The sequence below is a fragment of the Mizuhopecten yessoensis genome, unplaced genomic scaffold (genome assembly GCF_002113885.1).
Source record: "Mizuhopecten yessoensis strain PY_sf001 unplaced genomic scaffold, ASM211388v2 scaffold10315, whole genome shotgun sequence".
NCBI lineage: Eukaryota > Metazoa > Mollusca > Bivalvia > Pectinida > Pectinidae > Mizuhopecten > Mizuhopecten yessoensis.
This window is the reverse complement of record NW_018408485.1, coordinates 278,152-289,608: the sequence shown is the minus strand read 5'-3', so window position 1 is coordinate 289,608 and position 11,457 is coordinate 278,152. Positions and strand designations below refer to the sequence as shown.

Below are 11,457 nucleotides of genomic sequence, written 5' to 3'. Positions count from 1 at the left end.
TGGGTGGGGCCAAAAAGGGTCGAATTGACTGAAATTTCAAAAATCTTCTCCTCAGTATCCAGATATGGTGGAATCAAATACTCTTCATACATGGAAGGGTCTTAAGGTGCTTTACCAAAATTGTAAATTTTCATGACCCTGGGGTCTCACGTTGCCCCCTGGGGAGGGGGTAAACTTTACTGTAGTTTAATTGTGAATTATATGGTCCCCAGTCCCCAGGGGCATGAGGGGCGGGGGCAAAAAGGGTCAAATTGACTAAAATTTCAAAAATCTTCTTCTCAATATCCAGATATGGTGGAATCAAATACTCTTCATACATGGAAGGATCTTAAGGTGCTTTACCAAAATTCAGCTGACTGACAGAACCACTATTTGTACATAGTTTTAAATTGTACATATACTACCCAGATCTTTCACACTACTTTTGCATTATGTGTAGTTCAAGTTACCTTTGTCATGTATTTTTGTTAGGAAGTATAACAAGATACCAGTATTGTACTTTATTAACTGTCTTATACATGAGTAGCTATAAGCTTAGTTTGTGATAGTGAAATTACGGTATAACACCGAAAATCACATAACGCTGTAGCATTGTCTCTTACATTCATAATATCTGTGTCATTTTCATATAAATCTTTGGAGCAATCAATACTAGTGATTGACATGTTATACCATCTTTACTCTGTCTGTTAGGCTATAAGAATATAATAAGAAATCTGTCAGATCGACCGCACAGGCCTTTCTGCCTTCTAGGGCGTCTTCATGCGGATTGATTTGGACTGACGGATATATTATTTTATGATATATTTTCCTTCGCAAGACTTGTTGATTTATTATCTACACATATATATATATATAGGTCTCATAAGTAATAACGACAGTTTGATCCAATATTGGCACTAGATCCGAACAAACAAATGTTGGTTGGATGCATATTACTTAAATAGATATATGGGTAAAGAGGTAATAACGACAGTGCACACAAAGAAATGTGTCAAATGTTCAGGGCGATGTGCCCCTTAATCAAGACAGGAACATGAACATTTACATATCACAACATAAAACAGATAAAAACAGTCACCATGAGACAATAATACAATACAAAATACATAAACCATCAGAAGTTACTTATATAAAATATGCTGTTGTAATTGCATATCCCCTCGGTTAGCTTGTTACCGAAGGGTAATTATAGTAAATAATTCATCTTGAATACGTGAGGTCAAGTGAATTTATACTATAAACACGGTGTATCTGTACGTCGAAACAGCTGAACTACTCGACCAAGTATTAAAATGAAGTCAAAGATGAAAAACGTGGGGTAATGTGACAGAACATGAATACAGAACGTGGGGTTTTGTGACAGAACATGGATACAGAACGTGGGGTAATGTGACAGAACATGGATACGACACGTTCTGTCACATTACCCCACGTTTTGTATCCATGTTCTGTCACATTACCCAACGTTTTGTATCCATGTTCTGTCACACAACCCCACGTTTTGTATCCATGTTCTGTCACACAACCCCACGTTTTGTATCCATGTTCTGTCACATTACCCCACGTTTTGTATCCATGTTCTGTAATATTACCCCACGTTTTGTACCCACGTTTTATACATGTATCCATGTTCTGTCACATTACTCCACGTTTTGTATCCATGTTCTGTCAACAGAAAAGTTTTTTAGCGCCGTGTTTACACGAACTTCTATGACCTAAGATTTTCTCATTACATTTGTTTAGAATTTTAGTATAAATTCACTTGACCTCAAGTATTCAAGATGAATTATTTACTATAAATAGCCTTCGGTTACAAGCTAACCGAGGGGATATGCAATTACAACAGCATGTCTTATATAAGTAACTTCTGTTTGTTTAGGTACATTGTATTTTGTATTGTATTATTGTCTCATGGTTTTGCTCTGTTTTATGTTCTGTTATGTACAATTTCATGTTCTTGTATTGATAAAGAGGCAGATCGACCAGAACATTTGACAAACCCTTTGTCTGCACTGTCGTTATTACATCTTTGCCCATGTATTTATATATATATATATTACAGGCCTGTGTTTAGTTGTCCTTGACTTATTAGAAATAACTTTAACTAATGCGTCAACATGTAAATTGTTTTGTAAAACAACTTAATTAACCGCAATCAAATAATACATCAGACCACCTGCGCATCACACATGAAACAAAAAATGTGCATTTCTCATCAATAATAATAATTTAAAGGACGATCTATACTGATGTACACCACATGGGAGATAACTTAAATCGCCATGTGGTAGTTCATCAAACAAACAAACGTCAAGGGGCTAATTTTAGATTTTGAAATAAATACGCTTACTAACAGTAGTCCTTACACGTTTCCTCAGCTTTATTATTACGACATGATGTTGGTCATTTCAACTAAATAACAAACATCATTGACAGTCGGAATAAAGAAATAAGTTTAATTGCGTTTCATGACCAGCATGTGTTCCGACGAATGAAGTTTTGGTTGTAAGTGTTGCATGAATACAAATACTAATTATGTTGCTACTAAGTTGCGTCTTGCGTTTAAGTAATCGTTTCAAGCGGTCGTGATATTTATAACACAATTCCGTAAATAACGCTTTATTGACGATAAAAGAACATGGAAATTTCTTATCTATTTACAATGCAAGTGTGTATATTGATTGATGTAAGTATGCTTTTGTCGTGGAAGTGTTACTGTGACCTTGCAGCGAGTTCTAAACAATCCGGTAACGTGCCAACCAAAGCAGTCTCTAGAAATGGGATTGGCCCTCACGTTCTTAGGCATTAATGTCGTTTTGTTTTTAAACCGCTTGCAAACCAACATAACAAACGACGTTAAGTTTCAATTCAGGTAATTATTTATTATCTGAAATATCAACCACAGTATCACAACAATGCGGTTACAAAATATGAAACAGTACTTATCTTCCAATTATATTTATAAGTTATTTTCTGCGTTACTTTATCGATCTCGCAAACATCAGTTCTTCATTATCATCAAATCAATGCAACAATCCCTTCTAATCACACATTCGAATCAGCAAGATTGCCTGAAATGAGCTTCTTCTCTGTTTGTAGACCTCCTAATATCCTCTGATCTCTCCAGTAGAAGTACTTGTAGAAGCTTTTATAACACTTTTAGGATGTCGAACGTAAGATATTCCATTCCTTTGGATATTCTGAAGGCTACTATCAGTATTCTATAGGACGACAAAGACCAATATGTAACGATGTTGACGGAGATAAATGCTCTTATGAAACACAGTTAATGTCTTTGTTGACCAGAGGTCTGACACGACGATGCCTCATACTAAATAACAAATGGAGTAAAATTATATGATTGTTTATGTTTTTTTATCACTATCAACATATATATATGAATAGCACATAGGCATCGTTTTCCTTCCAAATATACCAGCTTTAGACGTACTTCTTTTTCCATTTCAGTGCTTGTTTTAACTTCTGAAGCTCTGTTATGTCGTGCCGGAAGTAGTGTGCGTACCGGGACTGCTCTACCTGCGACAGCGTTCGTCGTACATTGGCAAGGTGGTGGTTCTGAATGGTGAATTTGATGTCTGGAATAAAGACAAATGAATTGTGAAATATTTAAAAGGGTCTCACCATTTGTTATTCATTGTATATATAGGAGTACAGCAGCAAATGTTTCATAAGATTGTCATACTGTATTACATAACTGATTTAGCTCCCGTATACATGTCTATACTAGCTGTATCAATGTTAACATGTTTAAACAACCTAACTGATTTAGCTTCCGTATACATGTCTATAATAGTTGTATCAATGTTAACATGTATAAACAATCTAACTGATTTAGCTCCCGTATACATGTCTATAATAGTTGTATCAATGTTAACATGTATAAACAATCTAACTGATTTAGCTCCCGTATACATGCCTATACTAGTTGTATCAATGTTAACATGTATAAACAATCTAACTGATTTAGCTCCCGTATACATGTCTATAATAGTTGTATCAATGTTAACATGTATAAACAATCTAACTGATTTAGCTCCCGTATACATGCCTATACTAGTTGTATCAATGTTAACATGTATAAACAATCTAACTGATTTAGCTCCCGTATACATGCCTATACTAGTTGTATCAATGTTAACATGTATAAACAATCTAACTGATTTAGCTCCCGTATACATGCCTATACTAGTTGTATCAATGTTAACATGTATAAACAATCTAACTGATTTAGCTCCCGTATACATGCCTATACTAGTTGTATCAATGTTAACATGTATAAACAATCTAACTGATTTAGCTCCCGTATACATGCCTATACTAGTTGTATCAATGTTAACATGTATAAACAATCTAACTGATTTAGCTCCCGTATACATGCCTATACTAGTTGTATCAATGTTAACATGTATAAACAATCTAACTGATTTAGCTCCCGTATACATGTCTATAATAGTTGTATCAATGTTAACATGTATAAACAATCTAACTGATTTAGCTCCCGTATACATGCCTATACTAGTTGTATCAATGTTAACATGTATAAACAACCTAACTGATTTAGCTCACGTATACACGCCTATACTAGTTGTATCAGTGTTAACATGTATAAACAACCTAACTGATTTAGCTCACGTATACACGCCTATACCAGTTGTATCAATGTTAACATGTATAAACAACCTAACTGATTTAGCTCACGTATACATGTCTATACTAGCTGTATCAATGTTAACATGTATAAACAATCTAACTGATTAGGCTCCCGTATACATGTCTATACTAGTTGTATCAATGTTAATATGTATAAACAACCTAACTGATTTAGCTCACGTATACACGCCTATACTACTTGTATCAGTGTTAACATGTATAAACATCCTAACTGATTGAGCTCCCGTATACACGCCTATACTAGTTGTATCAATGTTAACATGTATAAACAACCTAACTGATTTAGCTCACGTATACATGTCTATACTAGCTGAATCAATGTTAACATGTATAAACAATCTAACTGATTTAGCTCCCGTATACATGCCTATACTAGTTGTATCAATGTTCACATGTACAAACAACCTAACTGATTGAACTCCCGTATACATGCCTATACTAGTTGTATCAATGTTAATATGTATAAACAATTTAACTGATTTAGCTCCCGTATACATGCCTATACTAGTTGTATCAATGTTCACATGTACAAACAACCTAGCTGATTGAACTCCCGTATACATGCCTATACTAGTTGTATCAATGTTTACATGCACAACCAATATAACTGATTTAGCTCCCGTATACATGCCTATACTAGTTGTATCAATGTTAACATGCATAAACAATTTAACTGATTTAGCTCACGTATGCATGCCTATACCAGTTGTTTCAATGTTCACATGTATAAACAACCTAACTGATTTAGCTCCCGTATACATGCCTATACTAGTTGTATCAATGTTAACATGTATTAACAACCTAACTGATTTAGCTTCCGTATACATGCCTATACTAGTTGTATCCATGTTAACACGTAAAAACAATCTAATTGATTAAGCTCCCTTATACATGCCTATACTAGTTGTATCAATGTTTACATGTATAAACAACCTAACTGTTTTAGCTCACGTATACATGCCTATACTAGTTGTATCAATGTTAACATATACATACACACTAGCCTGAATTAGTTTGCATTAATATTTTGTCATATTATTCCCGATACCTGATTGGGCAGTGCATCATGTGTCCACCGATAAACACCGATATTGACTTGGAGCGCGTGATTTTTGTTGAAGGACTGAGTATTTCTGATAATAGAATTATGACGTGTCGCCAAACGAACGCACCGTCCCGCTTCCGTAGCTTTTTTGTTGTGTTTTTTTGTTTTTTGTGTTGCTTACATTACTGTTTTTGAAATAATATAACAACTGTAGCCTTCAACTTCGGTCGATTTCTGGACATTTCGACCTCAGCAAAATGCTTTAATTGAGTATAATGAATACATCTATACAAGCTACCTACAAAATACCTCTGATATACTAGTCTGTACTAGATTGTTTCATTGTACAAAATAGTCCGCCAAAGGAAAGTTTCCGGGAATGTTGTTTCATAATAAACGTAACATGTAAATCCTGATTCGTACTATTTAATGTAACCTTGTCTGGAATGATAAAGACCTATCAATCAAGTCAAATTCCAGAATTCTTTATATTACAGAAGAGCAAACACATGACTGGCATTGCCAATATTAAATGTAACGTTTTTGAAGTCGCCCTCTTCAGTGAAATTAATTCAGTGTTTCATAATTTTCTTGTTTTAATACTTAATTCAATTGGTAATATTTATTGTTGAAAACACTATAAGGAGTTGTCGTACAAATACGACACGAACATTTCTCAATCCATTTTCGTCTTACCTACATGTATGTTTCACTTTACAACTTACCTCGAGAAAGCCTCAATATTTCCGCCCTGGTGTTGGCGTTTTCTACCTCCTCGTCCTCCATAGGTATATGATAATAAACACACTTTGTGATAGCTGACTCGATGCCATCCAGAGTGTCGGCCACTAGAGCCAGTCGGAGATTCTTCCGAGCTTCCCGTTGTTTCCTTGTCTAGGGAAAAAAACACATTAGCGATTCGTGAATAATGGAGCATAGATCTTACATAATAATAATAATCTGAGTTTCTTATATACCGCTTTATCACAACCTAGTTCGTAGGTCGGCGCAAAGCGGTTCACCAATTATTATCCCTGGTTATAGGGACTTTGCAATCAGCCAACAGCTTTCTCAACTCCCTGTGGAAAAGACATGATGTGACGGACGCAGCATGTGGTTCGGAAAACACTAGTACTTCTGTGTACCTGCTTTCATCTATGTTATTTGTAGTTCATGTATTTTTCGTTCCGATTATTATGATATGTTTCACTATTTTTCTTTTTCGTTTCTGTCACTATAAAATGCATTATCTGCATTACGTGTTGTCAATGTGAGTACAGTGCGACACATTGATATATAATTAGCTTCAGAAGAGTAATTACCAGGTTTAATACCTAATACCACAGCGTTCACGAGTTCTTTTTTGCCAATTAGTATAAACTGTTATACAAGATAATCTGATTCCCCCCCCCCCCCCCAATATATCTTAACTAGATATGACAAGTTGAATAACATTGTATCACCATGTATTTCATATTTATGTTTTTATTCTATTTGTATGTATCATTCGGAAGACCATGATTAATAACACAGTGATATGTACTATTGTGGCAAAACTGTCACCATGTCATTTTCTAACGTTGACATCCCGGTGAATTTTAAAGTGGAACCTCTCCGTGTAAATAGCGTTTAAATTTGTTGTTAATATTTGTTCTACATTTGTTACCAAGTAAGGTAAAAAAAATCAGTTTTAAAAGTACTTTTAATTATGCTAAACAATTCGCATTGCAATATTGTTGATAAAACTATATTGTTACTAACTTTATAATATTCAGGCTTTGCCTGGGAAATATATAGAGGTTACACAACGAGTGGTTGTTGAATATGGTATTTATTTCACTCGAGTTAGTTAATTTTCAAAAGTTACAAAACACACGAGCTTTAGCGAGTGTCTTTCTGTAACTTTTGAAAATTTGTCGGATTTGTCGGATTTGTCGGATGTTGACAGCCGATGACGTAAACAAAACAGCAGGTGGCAAAAAGCACGTGGAAAAAGTCTTCCCGGTCAAAGTTCATCTTATCGACCAATCAAAAGTCTTGAAAGTCATATACCACATGTGGTATATAACTCATATTTATCTAACAGTCTGCGTGTTTATACAATGATCTGAGAGTGGAATAACACAGCGTATTGTGGTAGAAACAATTTTGACAAATTATGGTTACAGGCTATTCAAGTCATGAGCTAACGGGTTTTGTGTCTTAAAAAATAAATGACAGGGACACCAAATGCTATTTACAAGCTTCACCAGTGGTCAACCTGTTTCTGATATGAAACGCTTAATGCGATAACGAGAGTTTATACTGTATAGCGCTTTAAATTCGCGGGGTCAATATTTCGCGGTTTCATATTCAGTACATATTCGCGGGGGTTTAATTTCGAAATACAGATAAACCGTTTGAAAACACTGATCCTGAGCGTCATCATCCGCCAGTGACAATACTCGACAGAAAATCTAATATGTATGTACCTTTGTAGGGTTAAAATGAAATCAATTAATCATCTACTGTGTACACATAAATATGTTGTGGACACTTATTTGTAAGTGTTGTTTTTACATGGACTGCCAAGTTGTCCGGTGATAATCTGATTCGAATTCATATAAGCTTGCATAAAATCGTTGGGTTATAAATATTTTCAACATATTGTTATAAGGTCCGTAAAAGTGGTCAACATTTTCGATGATTTCGCTGGTGTTTAGAATTCGCAGCTATTAGTCAAATCGCGAATATAGCGAAATTAAAGCCCCGCGAAATATCAACGCTATACAATATTGTACCTGATACGTAAATGGGTGAGTGTTATATTGACCTTTAAGATATACCCGTAATACAAGTGCGTTTGTCCTGGCTCATTTCGGACATGTCATCAGCGAATATCTCACGGGACGGCGCTTCATCATTAATATGTCAACATATGAACGTTGTATTTATATACATATAATGGATAGATATGAGAGGTTTTCCGTTATATTACATGATTACAAATTTTGCTGTCAAATGCAGATATTACTCCTCTAAAGTGTATTGAACATTTGGCTAATAATAAGGGAAGCTAGAGTTCTGACATTTTTCTTTCTTTGTGAAATTAACAAAGCATTTATTAAAAACCTTTCAAACGTAAGAACTATTAATAAATTGAAGGTGTGAAAAACAATTAGACACACTACCAAAGATGGCTTTTATTTTGTAAACAAATCAACTCACTTTTACTTATCTATTATATAATTCGACTATTGCTTTGACAAAATAAGCAAAACTAGCAAAGCTCATCTCTAAAAAGAATACATGATTTTATTACAAGGACTGCTCCTGATTCCACTACCAAACATTTATCTCTTGCGTCACTTACCTGTACTGCAGGAGGTATATCAGGGTTGGATATCAGTATGTAGCAGCAGGCTAGTTTCGATATCTTAGTCTGATTGGCTGAACCGTTGTCAAGCATGGTCCAGATGGACAACATGAATATGCCCTCGCCAGGAATGGTGATGTCTATGTCAACACAGCCTCTTTTCCTGTCTACCGTACTTCTAACGTCATTAGTGAACCCTTTGACCCCCTTTTCCTCTGTCTGCGCAAGGGTGCTAGTCACCTCAATTGCCTCGACTATGTCTTTTGCAAGCACAAACGATACTGTGAAAACAGTGCTGTGTCCGACAGAGTAAAACCCGTTAGAATGAGATGGAAACAATAACCCCCCGTCCTTAGCAGCTAATCCTGGACCGAACCCGACTTCCTTCGGATCAGCAGGAAGCATGCTACACTTGTCAAATCGCTTTTCACAGTGTAGTCGAAATTTGACTATTGGTCCGAAGTCATCGCCATTAACACTAGCATATATTGTTACCTTGTACACTCCCTCAATAGGCAAAGTCATCTGGAACATCCATTTCTCCTTGTGTTTGACCATTGCCACAAGCCTTTGGAGGTTGTCGTGGATTATCATCTTCTGAGTGTCTACATTGTGTTTCCCAGTACAGGTAACTAGTGCTATATCATACCAAAGATAGATCTCATCGGCAAGATCCTCCTGCGACAAAATGTCTATCATTACCCTACCTTCTTCTGAATGCAAATTGTACGAATTTTTGGAAACAAGTGTTAAGCCTAGTTCAAAGAATTCTGACTTGAAGAGAGGAAGATCCAAGTATTCTTCTTTTTGTAATGCCCGCTTTAACAGTTGCCATTTTGGTTCGTTCGGATAAAACCAGTTGATGCTTTGCTTTGGATTCATCAAAAAGTAAAAGTAGTTGAAAACAGGTCCCTCTCCATCGTCCTTCATAGTTTCTTTATTTGTTGGTTCCGATGAAAGCCACGTATGTTTCCGTCTGGTACATACAAAATACGGCATTATCAATTGCCATCTACCATCAAGATAGACAGCGATCCATGAGGTTTCAGGGAGATCTTTGCCATTGTCTGGTTCGTAACTTATCGGTTTGAATACGCCCGATATTTCCACTGACTTAATGCCAGCCTTTTCATACAGAATCGACAGAAAGTGCGAGTATTCAAACTGTGTGTTGTTGCTTAACCGTACGATGCCCTTTTCGGGGGTTTCATAATCAGCAGGGCCAGACAAGGGTGACGTCAAATCTTGTCTACTCAACCATATCATGATCACACGTGTTTTTAACAAATCAGGTTGGTTCATAAACTCGATACCTTTGAATAAGTAGTCGGTTAGGTGTTTGTAGCTGTCATTCAAAGTTGCAGGTGCCTTAAAACAAAATAGATATTATTATGAATTAAGGCAAACTTGTCCCGTTTGAAAATTTTACTTTATACATTTAGACGAACAATGAACGCATAAAAGGTGTCGCAAGATTTCAAAACTGATTTGTCCCTTTGTCAAGCTTCCGACAAAGGGACAATACAATCGTGAAACGTTGCAACTTTAAAACGTCTATTGTTTGTTTGTTATAAAAAAAACTTTCATTTATCATAAATATCAACGTTTGGATTGACTAATGAAGTGGAAACAACCGCGTTATCTATAAATGAATGAACTTGACTATCAAGCTCACAGTGTATGGTAACATTAGTTAAGAAATGTAATTTTATAGACATAATATTCCTGTCTACCATGATAACAATGTTATTGTTCATTTAATCGTGGCAATGAATAGGGTTAATTATTGAATGATGTATTCAGTGAGTAAAGTATTTAAATGGTCCAATACCAAAGTACAGCATATTCAAGCTCGCTGTACAATAGATATGTAATATGCAGTAACGACAATATTTAATGCAAAATTGAATTAAGACTAATCATTCCTCTTTCAATGACACTATGGCCAACATAACGAACAAATTTGATCGCTATAAGAAGAATATGTCAAACAGCAGATAAAAGAGCACGCGTATTAACTCAGTCAAGGTTCACCAAACTATATTTATATGTTGAAATAACTTGCTTTTCGAATCGCCTGTTTATTTTTCTAGATTATTCAAAGGGCCGGTTTCCAAAACGGCCCCTTCTCTGATTCAAATTTCCTGTTGGTGGTACATTGCCCATGCCGTTGTGGTCACAAATCTATAAAGTTTAAAGATTTAGGTCACTTGGTTTGTTTTTTATGGCTCCTCAAAGTTGTACCTTTCAGAAGCTGTCTAAGTGTTGATAAAATGTGCATGTTATGTAAAATATTAATGAAAATCTAATCAAATGATGGTCACCGTAAAGAATACATTCATGGCATGATTGTGACAAAAAA

At 35.5% G+C, this 11,457-nt stretch overlaps 1 protein-coding gene across 1 annotated transcript in view; it reads right to left on the bottom strand.

The window, feature by feature from the left end:
- Nucleotides 1-2,897: 2,897 nt before the first annotated feature.
- LOC110460069 (hillarin-like) overlaps nt 2,898-11,457 on the bottom strand; it is a 9,087-nt gene continuing 527 nt past the window's right edge. The window contains exons 2-4 of the mRNA XM_021512778.1: nt 9,093-10,463; nt 6,466-6,634; nt 2,898-3,599 (exon numbers count right to left, since the gene is read on the bottom strand). Coding sequence (XP_021368453.1) covers nt 3,445-3,599; nt 6,466-6,634; nt 9,093-10,397 — 1,629 coding nt within the window. The 5' untranslated portion in view covers nt 10,398-10,463 and the 3' untranslated portion in view covers nt 2,898-3,444. The remainder of the gene's footprint in view (nt 3,600-6,465; nt 6,635-9,092; nt 10,464-11,457) is intronic.